This window comes from Dunckerocampus dactyliophorus, chromosome 10 (genome assembly GCF_027744805.1).
Source record: "Dunckerocampus dactyliophorus isolate RoL2022-P2 chromosome 10, RoL_Ddac_1.1, whole genome shotgun sequence".
Classification (NCBI taxonomy): Eukaryota; Metazoa; Chordata; class Actinopteri; order Syngnathiformes; family Syngnathidae; genus Dunckerocampus; species Dunckerocampus dactyliophorus.
This window is the reverse complement of record NC_072828.1, coordinates 20,481,716-20,500,904: the sequence shown is the minus strand read 5'-3', so window position 1 is coordinate 20,500,904 and position 19,189 is coordinate 20,481,716. Positions and strand designations below refer to the sequence as shown.

Genomic DNA, 19,189 nt, shown 5'->3' with positions numbered 1-19,189 from the left:
ATTTATGGAGTGTTTTTTTTTTTATTTTTGTGATAGACTGAAATACTGTGTTGTGAACTCTTTGCTTTGTAATGTAATTTTTGCTCATAATGAATATATGACTCTAACAAGCAGACAAGATGGGAATGTTCTCGTCTTAATGAAGAATGTAAATAGTTTGTTACTTGAGGTTGTTCTTGGCTGCAGCTGAAATATTTGTTTTCTTTTTCTGTTTTGTTTCAGCTGGGATAGGCTCCAGCGTACCCCCGTGACCCTAATTAGGAGAAGCGGCATAGAAAATGGATGGGATGGATGTTTACACGTTTCTACTTTCACTGTTTGTAAGAGAAACTAATGCAAGTACCGGGATGTAGTCTTGTTTTGTGCATCCAAGTGAGGGTGCACGTGTGTTTTGTGCAATTACCAAAATGCTGAAAGAAACTGAAGAAACAAATATCACGTGTGGGTATAAATATCATGTGTGGAGTACCCCAGGGGTCAATATTGGGACCAAAACTGTTTAAATTGTATATCTACGATATTTGTAAAGTGACAAAGGACATAAAATTGGTATTATTTGCGGATGATACCACTGCCTTTTGTTCTAGGGAAAGCACACAAGAACTAATTAAAAAGGTCAAGGATGAAATGGTCGTATTAAAGACATGGTTTGATAAAAACAGATTATCCTTGAACTTAAGTAAAACTAAAGTAATGCTATTTGGAAATAGCAGAAAGGATATGTAGGATCAAATACAAATAGATGAAGTGGATATTGAAAGAGTGAAAGACAATACATTTCTGGGGATCATAATAGACGAAAAAATGAGTTGGAAATCTCATATCAAAAATATACAACAAAAGGTGGCGAGAAACACTTAAATGTTGAATAAAGCAAAATATGTTCTTGATCAAAAATCACTCCACACTCTTTACTGTTTTTTGGTATTACCATATCTAACTTATTGTGTGGAAATATGGGGTAATAATTATAAAGCAATCTTCACTCATTGTACTGCAAAAAAGATCGGTGAGGATAAATCATAATGCTCCGTACGGAGAACATACAAACCCTTTATTTTTAAAATCACAGATATTAAAATTTGCTGATTTGGCACATTTTCAAACTGCTAAAATAATGCATTAACAATAGCTTGTTACCCAAAAACGTCATACAGTGTTTCTCTATAAGAGAGGAGAAATATGATCTCGAAATCTGAAATATGATATGAGGAAAATTAAACTTAAAACACTTTTATGCGAGAACAACGCTGAAAACCCACAGCATTTCAGTATGCGGAATGAAATTATGGAACGGATTGAACAAGGAACTAAAACAATGTACCAAGATGAGCAAATTCAAAAAAACAGTACAAGCAGTTGATTTTTGCTAAATATAAGGCAGAAGAGTCTTGATTATTATATTTATTGTTCTGTCATTCTGTTTTTTTTATTTTTTATTACACAGATTATTATATGTAATAATGTTTCATGGAATGCAGGAAGTGAATAATATGTACTGAACAAGATGGGGGTAGGACTAAATAAGCTTTGCTTCTTCCTGCTCCTTTTGGACATGTGCAACTGGTAAATGATTTAATAGATGTATTCCATTGTAACCTGCATGCATGTTCAAATAAAATTAAACCCAACCAAACTAAACCAAGGGTGGTCTAATAATTTTGTCCATGACTGTATGTACATACAGTATACAGTATATACAGTACATGTATACCGTATATAAAAACATTAGAACACAACTTGCTTGCATTATTTTTTCATTGCCCACAAAGCCCTCCTATGTCCGTATTTCCTGAGTTTGTAAACAAAATAACAACACAACAAAAATAGTTTGTGGAAATACAGTAAATATGGAAGAGAACTGACAAATATCGACCAAACATCACACGAGTATCGATCGAAAACTGATACTCCCATTGGTATCGATGCTACCGATATTTAAATCGATACCCAGACCCCTACCGGATGTCCATTTCGTCGACTGATCACGTACTTCCGTTTCTTTCTTCACTCATATCAGTACACGTTGTATGTGCTTGCGACGTGAGTGATTTGTTGTAGGCGCAAATTAGGCACACTGCAGACATGCGGATGTTTTTGTTGTTCGCCGTAACAGCGCTGTCTCTCAGCCCCATGTTGGTCTGCGGATCGGAGAAGAAAAAACTGCAGATCGGCGTCAAGAAGCGAGTGGATAACTGCCCCATTAAGTCCAAGAAGGGAGACGTGCTGAACATGCACTACACCGGCAAACTGGAAGACGGCACCGAGTTTGACAGCAGCATTCCCCGCGACAGACCCTTCACCTTCACACTGGGCACCGGTCAGGTGATTAAAGGTTGGGACCAGGGCCTGCTCGGCATGTGCGAGGGAGAAAAGAGGAAGCTGGTCATTCCCGCGGAGCTCGGCTATGGCGACCGGGGAGCTCCACCGAAAATACCCGGAGGAGCGACACTCATTTTCGAAGTAGAGCTGCTGAGCATCGAGAGGAGATCCGAACTTTGATGAAGGAAGGACGCTGGAAGGAAGTTAGTTTCGAAAGCCACGTTATTGTAACATCTACGTACTGTCATAAGCAGTTGATTGTTAGTAAGTCATGGCTATTCTTTTGCTTCCTAGGAGAAGCTGACATCTATTGGGGACCAGTGAGGCACACCTGATATTTAGGATGCGAGTCTTCCATGGGCCCTTACACCAGCAGAGCCACTACTTTGCTTAATGTGTTCTGCTTTAGTGGATCAAGGTTAAATTGAACTGATAAGATTTGAAGAAAAAAATCCCATTCATTTTTCATTTAATTATGTCATTGTAAGCTGGTTTATTTCAATATTTTTTCATCACAAAAATTACACAGGTTCTCACAAACACTGTGAAAGGCGCATAAGATCATAGCTTTTTTTAAGTTAAATGTTTGACTGTTGATAATAAAAAAATGCTAATTTGGAAAACATTTGCAGACTTATTTTGTATGTGTTTGAAAGACATTTTAAAGGTGCAATCCCTCCATGGCTCCTAGTTACACTTTCTTTCCCCACCCAAAAAATTACAAGACCAACACCACTGGCTAGCATATTACCAATAATGGTTTCAGAAAACAGATTGTACAAAAAAACATCTATATGTTCCTGTCTGCCTTTCACTCAGCTAGGGAACCTAAGGAAACACACGAGCACAAGTCTTATTTATGTCATAAATGGCTTATTTACTCTTATGTATACTATTTGGGTAATGTAAAGGTGACTATAGGGGTGTTATTTCATGTCTAGAGGGCTCTACTGTTAATTGTTCTCTTGCAATCTAATTTCTAAATTACGATTTTTAAAATATGACAACGAGCTGCATCACAAAAGGCTCATGCTGCGGTGTTGTTGGCGTAACTGCCAACACTTCCTCCTGGCTCTCCTCTTCTCCCAGTGAGTCTCGCAAGTTGGCTCCACCGGCCTGCTGGCAGGCAGCCCACGCCACCATTAAAACAAACTGACAGTACTGGGACAGAAATCAAGGCAAATTTCTGCCGTTTTTGCTTTTCTAGGAAGACTTGACATGATTGTGACTGTAAATACATTTTTGCCAGTTTATCCAGAAGAACATTTGTGAGGTCATAAGTCACTGGAAGAGGGTCTGGCTCACTGTTACAATGCATGTGTGTAAAATTTGTGTTGCATTGCAGTGTTATTGTTACAGAATACAGCTGATATATATTTTTTTACTTTTCTAAATTTTATTACAGATATAACTTTTACTATTATTCTTGGTTCTTTTGAAGTCATGTATCTATAATTGGTCTGACCCTAAAAGTGTATTGGTTTAAAAAAAATGCCCAGTGTTAATTTGGTACCGGTTTCACATTTCCTTGGCCCATTCATGTCAATTTTTTTTTACATATTGCTGATGTACTACACGTTTACTGTGATCAAAATGTAACGATCATCACTATTAACCCCTATTAAAAATTGACATGAATGGGCCAAGGAAATGTGAAACCGATACCAAATTAACACTGGGCATTTTTTAAACCAATACACTTTTAGGGTCAGACCAATTACAGATACATGACTTCAAAAGAACCAAGAATAATAGTAAAAGTTATATCTGTAATAAAATTTAGAAAAGTGAATGAATGAATTTGAATATTTTTTTCTTGTACAGTAGCCCGAATAACTACCTGCAGCATGTACCATGTATATAACCGTGATTTCGCCGAGCTGCAAATAATCTGCAACCACAAGGAGGCGCCCCTCAACCAGCCCGAGGGTCGAGTTGTTTCACACGGACTTGTTAAAAGGACGGACTCACCAACCGGAACCGCCATTGTTGTTCCGCGAAGCAGACGAAAGAAACGGCAACTTGCCTGTCCTCTGTTTATCAACAATGTCAGTGAAATTGAATGCGCTAAGTAGCGACTCTTACATTGATTTCAGTAATTACAGAGACCAACATTTTAAGGTAAGAAACAGCACTAAATTGCGCTTATAAAAAGTCTAACGATGTGGTCAGGTGACGACTAGTTAGCTAATGTTAGCACATGGCGCGAATGTTCGAGAGCATTTGTTTCGTAGGGACACTTAAAAGCTATTTCTAAAAAAGTTCTAAGCCATGTTATTGATATGCTAAGTTAATTATCTGTTACACAGTCTGTTTTGAATTGTGTAGTGATTCAAAATGATAGTCTTTTCGTTGTAGCCTAATGGCGAGTCTGCCTGACGCAGATATTTCAAAAACGCCTTTAATAGATATTCTAAAATGCAAATAAATGAACGCAGAAATATTACTGTTTTACTGTGTAAGACTTAGCACCGCATATCCTAACTATCGTACTCATAATGCCGACGTCAGAGTGAATGCTTGTGTGAATTATCTCTTGTTATCGTCTGTCTAGGGTAAGTGCCACGAACAGGAGAAGCTACTGGAGTCGAGTCACACTTTGTATGTGGGGAACCTTTCCTTTTACACGACAGAGGAGCAGGTAGGAGACGCTGCCAACATTTTCGCTACTAAACGGCATCAGTTTAGACTGTCAATCTCGCTCACAAATACTTCTTCTGTATTTTAAGAAATAATTTACCAGTGCTGTGTTAATAGGGGTTAATAGTGATGATCGTTACATTTTGATCACAGTAAACGTGTAGTACATCAGCAATATGTATCCTTAGACATTGAATCGGTCGGTTTTGAAGTTCGGCGTTTTTAATGACGTCAGACCCCCGACGATGTATATGCCTACCACTTCAGAGGACAGCTTTGTAAAAAGAAAACAACACATATTTAAACTGTTTAAATTCCACCATCAAGGCTGTGACTTACAATTGTTGAGAAATAGTTTAATAGGAGATTTTTTTTAAAAGCCAATGTTACTCCTGGGCAGGTACATGAGCTCTTTTCTAAAAGTGGAGATGTGAAGCGCATCATCATTGGTCTGGATAAAGTCAAGAAGACAGCATGCGGCTTCTGCTTTGTCGAGTATCCTTTTGAATTTCCAAATGGATTTGGTTTAAACAAAAATTCACAACAGAGACACACCAGACCAAATGGATCTGTTATCACACCATCAACCATTTTTCCAAACAGTAATGCCATAAGAGTCTGCAACAAACCTTAATCCCAATTTGTGTAAGATACTATACAAGGGCAGATGCAGAACATGCGATGCGCTTCATTAATGGCACGAGGCTCGATGACCGTATGATTAGGACTGACTGGGACACCGGCTTCAAGGAAGGACGACAGTATGGTCGTGGCAAGTCTGGAGGACAGGTAAGTCGATTCGTTATTAGCTTCTGTAATAGCCTAATTGAACATTTGTGGACAATGCTTAAAAGTCAGGTCCCTGCTAGGGCAAATTTTGTGGTTTCATACTATCACGGTTTTTCAAAAATATATTAATTAATCATGCTGTTTCGTGACGGAACACATCTGTAGCAACACACATGAGCGTGAGTCTTATTTCTGTCTTAAATGGCTTATTTACTCTTATGTCTACTATTTTGAGTAATACGAGTATAAAGGTGAGTACAGGGGTCATATTTCATGTCTGAAGGGCCCTAATGTTAAAAACAGTATTTAGCAGGTTGTGAACAGGTTTTCTATGCTCCAACCATGAAAATATTCATTTTATGTATAAAGAATCCTACCGTGCGGAGATTCACTTATCACGATTGGGTCTGGAACCAATTAACCGCGATAAACAAGGGATTTGTATACCGATTCGCCCAAGAGTGGTCCTCTAAATGGCCTTTGTGGCACCCTCTATGGGTTGTACTGAAAATGCTTTGGCAGGCATTCTACCATACAAGTAATTCAGATATTTTCCAAGCCTTATACTCACTAGACAAATGGTCTAGTTAGTTGCTTAGTTCTGCACCTGCCCCTGAAAAGACATTTTGCTTGGTGGCCATGTTTTTCAATCAATCACGCTGGTTTGCACAGATTGCCTGTCAGTCCCCTAAAGCGGTGTACCAAATTTTATTGTGATTCTTTCTTTCAAGTAAATCTGACTTATAGGGTCAAACTTGGGGTTTAATAACAGCTCCACCATGTAGTCAATTTTTCAGAAAAATAATAGCACAAAGTAGGGGTGCAATGTTTTTGCCAAATCACCCTTGAGTAATCTTTTGACCACAACTGTATATTTAATCAGATTGCAACATGCAAATGCATTACGATTTGCCAAATGCCAGAAATTAGAATCAGTCGGCTACGTTTTTTGCAGGAGATATAACTAGATGATGTTTAGATGTTTTTTATGTTTCTCTGTCTAGGTGAGAGATGAGTACAGGCAGGACTACGACCCAGCCAGAGGTGGCTATGGAAAGTTGGCTCAGCAGCACAGAGTTTAAGACGGCCACAATAGCTATTAAAGGGAGTCTGTCTTGGTGACACAATACTTTCGCCCTGGACCAGTTTGTTCCGCCCCCAACACTGCCATTATGTGTTGAAGTAACCACATATTCAATACAAATTTTGAAAGAATTAATAGCAGGTGGGTACTAACGACTGGACCCTTGATAAGTGGTATTTATTGTTTTGACAGACTGTCTCTGTGACATGGAGGATATCAGTCATATTCATTGTGTTTTTTTTCCCTTAAAGTTGTCATTGCTATGTACACACATGGAGCGGTAGCTTTAATAAGATGGAGTCTTTTGTGTCATCTCCGCTTCGTATAGTTGCAGAGGTAACAGAAAGAAAACTTATTGCATGTTTTTTTTTTTTTTTTTTACTTTATTTTATTTTTTACCAATTAACATGAATCAAACATGCCCCAAATTCTGTTTTTAAATAAAGTTATATATTTCTACCTCTGCCAGTGAAGTTTTTTGTCAGTACCTTTTGTGTACTGGTTTTGGTTGTTTCTCAGTCTGAATGATCCCAGGAAGGAAGAATTCAAAAACACTTCTATTAATTATTATACTATCTATTAATGTGGTTTCCAGTGTTTGTTGGTGGGGCAAATATTTGAAACAACTTTTCTGGTGTCAGTTTATTTATACTAACACCCCACCCCCCCAAATCCATTTTCTTTGCCGCTTATGCTGGAGCCTATCCAGGCTGACTTTGGGCGAGAGGCGGGGTACACGCCAGCCAATCAGGGCACATATAGACAAACTACAATTCACACCGATGGTCGCCAATTAACCTAACATGCATGTTTATGGAAACCCACACACGCACGGGGAGAACATGCTCTCTCCACACAGAGATGCTCAAGCGGAGATTCGAACCACATCTTTCCGATCTCCTGACTGTGTGGCCAACATGCTAACCATTCATCTACTGTGTGGCCATATATACAAACATCAACAATATAAACCATAACTAATACAATAAAGATTCAATGAATGTATCTAATAAAGCCGATGGAATATTGAACATTTTTATCATGTAAAAACTGATCTTGATCAACGTTTGTGTTAGATCACAATAACTTATGCACCTGCTCAAATATGTGGGCAATAAGTGTAGTGCGCCCTCCCTCTGTATTTTCTAAAATGGCCACAAGAGGGCACAAGATAGATGTTAAACTCACTTTCCACACAGGAAAATAACACCTTCCGCCTTGTACAATTCAATAAAACCATGGACAGTTTTGTCTCCGAAGCTCCAATTCACCATGTTTGGTTTCATAGCAGTACCTCTATCAGTTTTTCCAGATCACTTCAAGATCCGCATAATTTAAATGAAGAGACCATCGTCCACACACAATTATGTGGTGTGCAGTGTACAGTGGGATTTTTTTCCCCAGTTTGTCCTGATTTAACTTTCCTTCTTTTATCTTTAATCACAAGATTCAGTGCTAATATGTTATATGCAAATCCTTCGTAGCTGAACGATGCCTAGAGGGACATTCATAAATTAAGACGGGAAAGAGAGGGCCATCCCTAAACTTGCAGGTTTGCAAAAGTTGAATGAAATGACATTTTGTGTGTGAGTCAGATGGTCAGGTGTTATGTGCATGGGGCATAAAAAAGGCATAACTGTAAGAAACCATGGCAGCCTGACATTTCCTACTCTCAGATGATGCAGTTTGATAATGAGGCACCATTCTAGACGAAAACAGCAGAACAGCACCTGTGTCAACATAGGAAAACAATAGGCATGAGCTGGATACTTGTCTAAAACAAGCCAATGATGCGCCTGCAGAACCCAAACACTAAACAAAAACTGCCGAAGAAGCATGTCTGATCATTTTAGTGTACTACAAAGATTGTTCAAGCACAACACACAGTTTTTGATATATTAGCAAAATGTTAGCACTGACTGGAGGTGTCTTATTAACTTACTGAGTCAATGAATCATCAAACGGTGCTATGAAGATGTGAATTTTTTTAGTTAGTGTAGATCAGGATATCTTGTTTTATATTATGGATGCATCTTATGATGTCATGTTTGACTTGATTATGCTTTGTTATTTCTTCACTAGTTGTTTTATCGTGCGCTAACATGTTTATTTTTATGATAATTATAAGTGGTCCGTAAATACTCGACTTGCTCAAGAAGTACTTACAGCACAGGCAGCGGATGAATGTGTGTGCAGTGCGTGCCTCATTCGCAGCTCGATGGCGTGGATAACATTTCTTTTTGATTAACTTTTTGCACTTTATTATGTCTCCCAAGCCTAAGGCAGGCTCTTCTAGGGGAAATGTGCCAAGGAAAAGAAAAGCCATCACCATGGAGGTGAAAATGAACATCATAAAAAGCTCCCGAAAGAGGGGAAACACCCACCAATATTGGCCGTACCTTTGGTCTTAACCGTTTGATTGTTGCGACCATCGTTCAGCAGCTGCTCCTATGAAAGTGACAGTAATAAATAAGCAGGGCAGTGGTCTTATTATTGAGATGGAAAGGTTGCGAGTGTTTTGGCTGGTAGACCAGAGTCAATATCCCATTGAGCCTTGTGTTGATTCAGGAAAAAGCTAAAAGACTGCTTTATTTATTCCTCTACCTCTTCTACTTCCTCCTTCCAATAAGCCACAGAAGGCAAGGTAAGATTTTTTAAATTAATGTTTCATTTTATTCTCGTATTTAATCTTTTCATTACTTGTATTTTACATGTCTTTCATGTGTTCTGCGTACAGTGTGAGTGACTTCATTGAGGTATTATTCAGGTATAAGATTCAACTTAATCAAAACCCGACGTACATCGCAGTCTAGGAGCGGAACTCGTCTGTAACCCGAGGACCACCTGTACTGGTGGGGACTAAACGCAGTACTGAACCTCAACAGAGAGGGCAGCAATGCATGTAGTTGCTAGAATTTCAGGAAAAAGAAGAACTGGAAAACATGGAGAAAGGTACCAAGGGTGATTTCATTTCATATCTCTTCCAGACAGGGGACTTAATAGAGTAAATTCTTGTTCTACAACACATGAAACTAATTCCCTGGCGCAATCACCTAGCTTTTTTCAAATAAAAGTGAGAAATACACAACTTTTGAATTAATACTTCAATTTTGCGTATATAAAATGCAATTAATCGCACAAAAACACATACGATTAATTGCTGACTTTTAATAATTGCCTACCACTACTTTTGGGACTAAGCCAGAGAACAAACTCCTCACTTAATTTGGTTCTACTATAGTACAGACGAGTTAGTTGCTATTTTTTATGAACTCTAGCCAACATGTTTCCCAAGAGAAAAGGCAAGTTCATTGTAGGATATTGAATGAATTGTTGTTTACAGTTTACAGAGTTTTCTTGCATAGTAATAGATTATGAATTATCATTAATGAACTCATTGAAGCACACAACAGTGTGAAAATGCAGAGACACACTTGACTTGCGCTATAATTTTGTATTTAAAAATTCAAACTGTGGCATTTCTAACATGATATCACCTTTCTTCTGTTGAGAGAGTTTGCTTGTGCCTGGGTAGAGGACAAAAATGCTTTTGTGTTAAAAACAACACAATGTCATTATAGACAGATGGGCTCGAGGAAAAAAAAATGTTTGTCTTTTCAACCAGAGAAGAGTAGAAGAGTACATTTGGTCTGTCTGTCTCTCTAGGATTTGGAGAATGGACAAAAATCTAAAGTGGAAAGATCTGGGCAATAGCCTAAGGCAGTGGTTCCCAAACTTTTCACAGTTGCATGCCCCTTCAGACATTTGACTTGAAGCCATGCACCCATGTTGAACTTGAGCTTCACGTTTGACCACTTGCAGACGCTATAATTTAAGTTTACATATTCATTTGATGGGCTGCACGGTGGCCTAGTGGTTAGCATGTTGGCCACACAGCCAGGAGATCTGGAAGATCTGGGTTCGAATATCCGTTTGGGCATTGCTGTGTGGAATTTGCACGTTCCCCCGTGTGTGGGTTTTCTCCGGGTACTCCGGTTTCCTCCCACATTCCTAAAACGTGCATTTTAGGTTAATTGGCGACTCTAAATTGTCCATAGGTATGAATGTGAGTGTGAATGATTGTCTATATGTGCCCTGTGATTGACTGGAAACCAGTCCAGGATGTACCCCGCCTCTTGCCCAAAGTCAGCTGGGTTAGACTCCAGCATAACCCCACGACCCTAGTGAGGATAAGCAGCACAGAAAATGGATGGATATTAATTTGATACCAAATTGAAATGGAAAGTTTAACAAACATGATAAAGTAGTACCCAAAGCACAAAATACCTACAACCACCGATAAAGCCTCACTTTTGGGGGAATCCCCACTCTCTCATCCTGACACATATAAATTGACAGGTTTTCACAGTGCAGGGATTGGAACACCAATATAATATACAACATAATCATCAAACTTACTAACTTGTTCATATAACTCACTCAGAGCAATGACGAACAGCACGCTGTGTCTCCTTCCTTCTTTCTGCTCTGACTGTGCACTCTACGCCGTGAGGCTTTCATGCTCACTCGTAATTGTGAGAGTTAGGAGCTAATTGTTTTTCATTTTTATTCACGTACCCCCTATGACAATTGGCGTACCCCACTTTGGAAACCTAGGGCCTAAGGCATTATGAAATGCATTAAGAGCAACTGAGCAGCTATAAATGCTCTAATTACTGATGGCTAATGACTAGAAATGAAAAGTAATTTGAATTAATTTGCAATGATGACCTGTTCTGACTGCTCAAACTCACATTGTAAAACATCTTGAACTACAATGACTAAAAACTGAGCTTCCGTTTGACTTCCGTATTGTGGGTAAGTGCTCAGTGACAGCTTTGCAACAAATATTGTTACACATTCCACAGTAGTTATAGTCTCACCGGGAAGAAAACATTTACTTTCTGTTACTGAACAGCAGAAATGAGTACCCCCTCTGCAGAAAATAATGAATATATCATTCAACTCCCTGAGTTATTTAAATAACATGCCAGAGGAAAATATATTTCAATGATTTCAACCCCTTTTCAGTGTGCACCTGACTTTGTGCCCAGTTGTGCATCATTGTAGCAATCTGAGTCAGAAAGATGTTACGTTATGACTGGTATGCTACCAGATTGTTAGCGCTCACATCCCTCCCGTTAGGAACCATTGACCCTAATGATTTAATTCACGCCTCACTGTACTTCCAATACCCCACGGCTGTCTGACTGATTTACCTCACCCTCCACGCTCAGCTTGTTTGATACATTTAGTAAGTTTCTCCTACTACTTACTCACTGAAGATAAATGTCAGTCGAGTAGACCATATTTTAGAGGGTTGTGGTTTTATTAGCCTCAACGTCAGGTTTTGTGATGATTGATACAATGATACAACGTTGTGTCCAATCTTTTCCCTCCACCTGTTAACTGATCTGTACGTCAAAACTCAAGACATACACTGTTGACGTATGCAGCAGTGACGTGATGAGATGAGATGAGATGAAGTGGACATGTCTGGACACGTCTTCAACTCAAACATGAGTCTACCCTCTACTGGTCACACCCTCTACTGGTAGCAGTAGTAAATACAATAACAGAGCACCGGTAGATCATTCTATTACACCAATGGTCCTCAACCCCCGGGCCGCGGTCATTTGGTACCAGGCCGCACAGAAAGAAAAAATAATTTCCATTATTTAATTTTTTAAATGTTTTATTCTGTTACATCCGTCTCACTTGACGCATGTCCATTGTGCGTGTGCTAACTTTATCTCATGCCGCACAGATAGACTAGTACTGTATTTTTACCATTTTTCTTTCACCTCATATTTGGTCTGAAATGCTGATACTATGTGGGAATGAATAAAGGTAAGTTTTGATGACTTATTGAGTGCTAATGTGCACATTTGTGTCAAGTTAATTCATGCTAGCACACTGCCTTTTCCCACACACGTCAAACAGTGATGTAATAATCTCTCTGGAAAAACTTGAACTGGTGAACGTGAACTGGTGGATGGTGGGTCGGCATTCATTTTGTGCTTTTAATTTGATGTTATTCATGTCTTAGTTTTACACAATACATCATAAATAAGATAAATTAGAGCGCTATAATGTACGAGATGTGTACGAGATCTCCTGCCTATGACTTTCCTTACTGATACGGCTCTATTGTTTGCTTTTCTTCAGACAAGATGAACATAAAGGAGCAGCTTATGGCTCAGGCGGGAGGGTGGATGTCTCATCAAAGCGCTGCTTTTCACGTCTTCATCATGAACTGCCCATAACAGCCTCCACCATCAGTAAAAAAAACGGTACACTTGCCAATTTCAGCCCTCAAAATGATCTGACTGTATATCCTGTGAACCTGCTGTTCCTCAGTATTTATATAGGAAAGTAGACAACAGCAAACAAATAAAAAATAATAACAGTGTGTCACAGTACAACGTCGCTGCAGAATAACAATCCAGTCTGGATTGTAGAACTCGTGTTAATTTGAGCTGTCTGGCCATTCCTGGCATTTGACCTTTGTAGGTTTGCGCCCACTGTCTGCACACTTTTGGAATTGCTTACCTTGCTGCTTCTCAGACACACTGTGTTTGAATTCTTTAGAGTGTTTGGATGGAACTGCTCTTCCGGAACTATCTACCTGTTATCCTGTTTACCTCTTATTTTAATAGGTTTTTGTTCTTTTTAAGAAAACTGCCTTAACGTAAGATACCCAATCTGCTTCCTGTATGTCCTTCTCGTGTACTGTGGATAGCGAGTGATATGTTTGAATCAGTGTCTTTGGTTACTTGGGTGGTTAGTTGCATGTTGCAAAAAATATCTGTGTATTTCCAGGACCTACAGTCCCTGGGTGAAAAGTATTGTACGGTGTTTCCTGATTTTTTGTTATCAAACAACTGATATATACAGTGTTTTGGATTGTTTTGTGGCCTGGTTGTTAAAGCACCTTCTATGGTGATCAGAGCTGCAGCAAACCCAGCTTCAGGACAGCTACAGTATATAAAGTGGATAATGAATAAGGCCCAGCATATTACACTTAATTGTCCTGATCATCCACTTTATGAGGGTTTTGACCTCCTTTCATCTGGTGGTGCATGACGATGCTAAAAACACAGCAAGCCATTGTCTCTTTTACTCCCGTTGCTATCGACAAGCTCTGGTGGCAAGGCTGCCAACTTGCTGACAAAACAGTCTTTTTCAAAAAGTAACATTGATTAATGCAGTCAAAAGCATCCCAAACATCACATAGTAAAGTTTAGGCTGAATATAAATGAAGATAAATTAACAAGGGGACAGTGTTGATGCTTGAAGGTTGCAATAGTGTACAAGTATAGACAGAATACAAGTATGACAGAATAAAAATATTCATACTCATACTCACTTTTCATCTTTTTCCCAATTTTTTTTCACCTTACCTTGCTTTATTACAGTGACCGAGAAGTGCAAAACACCTTAACAAAAAGCAAAACAAATGACAATTACACCACCTGCAAGGGGAATGTACCAAATCCCAGAGTTATAGGAAGTGATAACGTTTAGACCAATCAGCTCTGGCAGTTGATGCATTCCTTTTCCTGTTAATGTTGGTAGCCGAGAAGTGAAAAAACACTTTAACAAAAAGCAAAACAAATTACACTTAGACCACCCGGAAGGGGATTGTACTCCTGTTATCCCCTCATTGAAATATTTGATGGACTGTTTGAAAGTAGTACATCTGCTCCTTCAGTCCGGTAAGTACCATTTAACAACTAAAATCGCGTCAAGCAGCTCAAGTGTGTGCCACAAAACGGGCAAATCAAGATGCCAATGTCCTCCATTAACACCTGCCACAACTCCATTTGTTACTGCTTCCTGTCTGATTTGTGTGGTACAATCCCCTTCTGGGTATTGTACATTTTTATACTTTTTGTTAAAGCGTTTGCACTCCTCGGCCACCGACATTAACAGGAAAAGGAACGTACCAACTCCTCAGAGCTAATTGGTCCAAACGTTATCACTTCCTATAACTCTGGGATTTGGTACATTCCTCTTGCGGGTGGTGTAATTGTAATTTGTTTTGCTTTGTTATGAACGTGTTTTGCACTTCTCAGCCACCGTACTTTATGCATCTCGTTCTCCTATCAGTTGTACCTTTAAAACTGTAAAACTCTCCAGACAGACAGACAGACAGACTGAATATTTAAATATTTTACAGCTTCCCATTGACACTTTGCCCTCCGATTGTTGTATCAGTAAGGCTGCCGAAGTATGATGAATTTGCTGAACTAAGAGGGAGTGTCATACAAATTACCACGTTCTTTCTTCCACATAATGCATGCAGGGTTTGGCCTGCAGTTGTCAGCTAAAGAAACTGACAGAACAAGGATAATTGAAGGTGTTGATCAGTATCTTTCAAAGTTTGTCCTTCTTTTTTTCAATAATAATAGCAGCTTTACGGCCACTGCAGTGCGTCTTGGGGGGAGGTCGTAAGGATTGTCATTGATGGAGAACATCTTGGTCAGTGGTGTGTCATCCTTCGATAAAATGCAGATTGAATACAGAATGTTTACATTTCCGTTCACATCATGTGTAAATGTAAATGCCTACTGTATATCCAACCTATCAAATATGCCCCTTTATTGCGCACTCACGTTCTCGCTTCCTTGTTTACATTGACAAAGATGTCAACTTGTGATGATAATCGCTCATTGTATCAAATTAGTTTGGTTTTATCCACTTCATGGGAGCGATACGGGGTTACTGCAGTGGGCACTCACTCACTCTTACCTGATGAGAAAATGAGTGCTAAGTACAAATAAAAACTAAATTCCCCCCATCTTTTGGGCAATTGTCCATATGGTCAGTATTAAAAAAACGCCACCGAGTGGATTGACAGATGTTTATGAGAATGGACAGACTAACATTTGTCGTGTGTATGTGAATGGACAGGCAGATGCGTTTGAAAACATGATATGGTCACATTGGGGCAAAGAATGAACTTAATTTCAGCCTCTGTCAGTTGTTGATGTTTGTATTCTGCTGTTACACACGCCTATTTGGTCTTGATTGCTGAGCCAAACCGTAAGACGTCAATGGACGCGTTTTCGGTGACAGCAGCCAGGTACAGCTACGGTGTACAAGAAACATAAATGTATCTGTTGGTTTTGAACATTAGGTGAAAAACCATTGGAGAAATAATTAGTACAAATGTAAAAAGCCATTTAATACAGAAAATGAATGGGCCAATGGAATCTTGCAGTATTTGCAACAACTACTTACCCCTGGATGCATGTTACTTTGGCATTCTCTGACTGCAACAGATGCCTGTGGGAGTGTTGCTGCTCACTTGTAACAGTGCAGCCAGCCGCGTATGACCCTGAAAAGGAGTAGATAGTTTTAGAAAATTAAAGATTAATGTAAGTGGGCATGTTGAGGTCTTCCGGGAGCTGGCTGCATTGGAGACACTGCGTTTTTTCCCAGCCAAATGAGCTGCCTAAAGCACCAGGAATCCTGCAGCAGATGTTTTGATATAAAGTTAGAGGACGATAACATTGATCACTTGGCTGACTGAATTTGGTTTGCAAAAGAGATGGGAATAAATAGGGGCAACAGAGTACAGAGTGGTCCAGCAACAGCTACAGGATTTACATATCTTTTGGAAGCAAATGAAATCACGTTCTGTGTAGTGGCTTCCTTGGCCATACTGCCAGGCAAAATGCTGCATCTTGTCATTATGGGCGCCACACACTGGATGTGACATCGCCTCTACTCCATTCATTTTCAATGGAACCTGCGCAATAGGGCGATTATCACGTGTCGCTTGGCTCTACAGCGACACACAATAATCGCCCTATTGCGGGTGAAAGTTGGTGTTCGTGTGTGTCATCGTGCACACGCTGGCTTGCGACGCGATCCCGGAAAGTTTAAAAATCTTCATCGCTGTCGCCTAGACGAGGACCAATCAGCGGGAGTTGATCGACCAATGAGCGGACAGGATGCTAATCAGTACGCTATACTTGCCGTGTCAGATTTCCTGGAGCTATTTGATATTTCTAAAAAAGAATACAGAGATATACAGAAAACAGCAGCATGGGAACTCGTCGGTGCCAGGGTAAACATATTGGGTAAGTTACGTTTTACATCATTTACATTTTCATCATTTTACACTGGCATTTATGTAAGTTTATCTTCAATACTAACAAGATCCGATACTAGCAAGAGTACTCGACCAACACCGGCCACTTTTCCTCCTCTGAACTACTTTGATACCCCCAAATTCCCTCATAAAATTCCCTCTGGATGTGAACACGACGCTCACTGCCGTCGCTATTTACGCTCGTCGCCTCCCGTGGACATGGCTGGCTACGCGTTCGCCAGTTGCAGTCGTTTGTTGCCTCCCGTGTGTGGCGCCCATTACCTGTCGCTGCCACATGCCACAGCAGTGTGACCACATTGGCAAAACATTGTTTAATAGATGGTTGCACATTTAGATAAGTTCATTTACATCAATGACTTGCTGAGCACACAATTTTGATGCATACAATTACACTTGAGTGCAGTCCAGGACAGCTTGCACTCTCATTCTATGCCCCAAAGCACCTCCAATTATAATGATAGGCACCCCCCCCCCCCCCCCCCCCCCCCCCCCCCATCATAAGCTGAAGAAATTTGATTATTTCATATCAGCTGAAAATAGCCATAAGGGACGATATAGTGGAATATCATCTACTCCCTACCAGTATGCTTAAATATGTTTAAATGACATGCATGAATATTAATTTGCTGCTAACATCATATTAAATGTGTTCCAAAAGTGTTTTAAAAAACCCATGAAACTAGATCCACTCTAATGAGATCCAATTCCAATTCTGTTTTTTAATTTGTCCACTACTTTGTGTTTCTTGGAGGATGACGTCAGTGAGCCTGGAAGGTGGACTATTCATATATAGTAATAAAATCTTGTATGGACACTTTATCCAGTTCCTCACCAAAATGTGATGGATTCTTCCTTGGTCCATATCCCACCCTTCCACAAAGTTTGAATTTGCTGTTTTGATAGGTCATTGCTTTATCCATCCATCCATACATGGCATGCTACATAGGGCACATATAGACAGTTCACAACAATTCACACCTTTAGAGTCTCCAATTAACCTAACATGCATGTTGTTGTACCTGGAGAAAACCCATGCACGCCCAAGGGGAGAACATTCAAACTCCACATCCCTCAATCTGCTGACTGTGAGGCCAGCACGGTAACGACAACGCCATCGTGCTCCCGCAACAATGACAGTGTCAATCAAAGTGTGCACAATTATCTTTGTTCAAGAATAATTTCTGATACGGTGCTTGCATTAAAATGCGTGTCTACCAAATATTGTGACTTGAAGCTATTAAAATACAGAAGATTATGTAACCGTATGCACGTTTGGCATTCATCTCTGATTTTGGATTGCAAAATCCAAATCCCCCCCAAATATGCCTGCGCCCACTCTCCCTAAAGATCTCACTAATTTCTTCCTCTTCATAATATTTAGGATGTATAAACGCAGTGAAATGTGCCCTAGAGCCAGCTACAGAAAGAACATCTCTCCTCTCATCTGGAAGGGTCGTTATCAGGAATGATGAAGAAAAGGAAAAAAGCAAAACTCCGCCACCATCATAATGAAGTCATCTAAAAATCAAAGAGCTGCCTGCCTTTGACATAATTCACATTTGACAGCAATTCACCGAATTGGTCCCGAGGAACTCAAACACAATCCATTCTAGGAAGCTCACCAGGCACATTTGAAATGTTTTACTGTAAAATAGCCCCTTTTCCACCAACATTTACAGGAAATGTGTTTGTGCAGGTTTTCTACTGGTATTCTCCCACAGTCTAAAAGATTTTTAGATCAGTAGAGGTCTCAATGTGAACGGTTGTCTCTTAAAAATCAGTGCTGTGATTGGCAGGTGGTCAGTCCAAATGATAGCCTGTCTCTCAGGCTATCTGAGATAGACTCACACTTCCATGTGACCATGACCAAGATAAGTGCAAGAAGAAAATGGACGGATTGTGGCAATATGTCTTGTAATACTTTTTTTGTACCTCACAAGCTGCAGTGAGTGGGCTGAAAACATCACCTTCACTCTGAGCCTTGAGTTCCAGTGCAGGACAGGCCAGTGACAGGCAGGCAGGCCAATTCACTCAGAAGAAAAGAAGCTGCATTCTTACAAAAAGATTTTGAAATATTTGATACAGTATGTACAGTAATCCCCCTTTTAACGCTGTTAGTTGGTTGCAGACCCGACCGTGGTAATTTAATTTCCGCGATGTAGGATTCCTTATTTATAAATGGAACATTTTTGTAGCTAGAGCATAGAAAACCTGTTTACAACCATCTAAAT

The 19,189-nt window shown here is 39.7% G+C and overlaps 2 protein-coding genes across 2 annotated transcripts; both read left to right on the top strand.

Moving 5' to 3' along the window:
• The first annotated feature begins 1,984 nt into the window (after positions 1-1,984).
• On the top strand, positions 1,985-3,697 carry fkbp2 (FKBP prolyl isomerase 2). Its single transcript, XM_054790125.1, has 2 exons — positions 1,985-2,525; positions 2,617-3,697. Exon 1 carries the CDS (start codon positions 2,086-2,088, stop codon positions 2,500-2,502), a length of 417 nt encoding a protein of 138 aa, XP_054646100.1. The 5' UTR covers positions 1,985-2,085; the 3' UTR covers positions 2,503-2,525; positions 2,617-3,697.
• Positions 3,698-4,277: 580 nt separating this feature from the next.
• ncbp2 (nuclear cap binding protein subunit 2) lies at positions 4,278-7,294 on the top strand. Its single transcript, XM_054790124.1, has 5 exons — positions 4,278-4,443; positions 4,877-4,963; positions 5,363-5,457; positions 5,613-5,751; positions 6,756-7,294. Exons 1-5 carry the CDS (start codon positions 4,369-4,371, stop codon positions 6,831-6,833), a joined length of 474 nt encoding a protein of 157 aa, XP_054646099.1. The 5' UTR covers positions 4,278-4,368; the 3' UTR covers positions 6,834-7,294.
• The last annotated feature ends 11,895 nt before the right edge of the window (positions 7,295-19,189 follow it).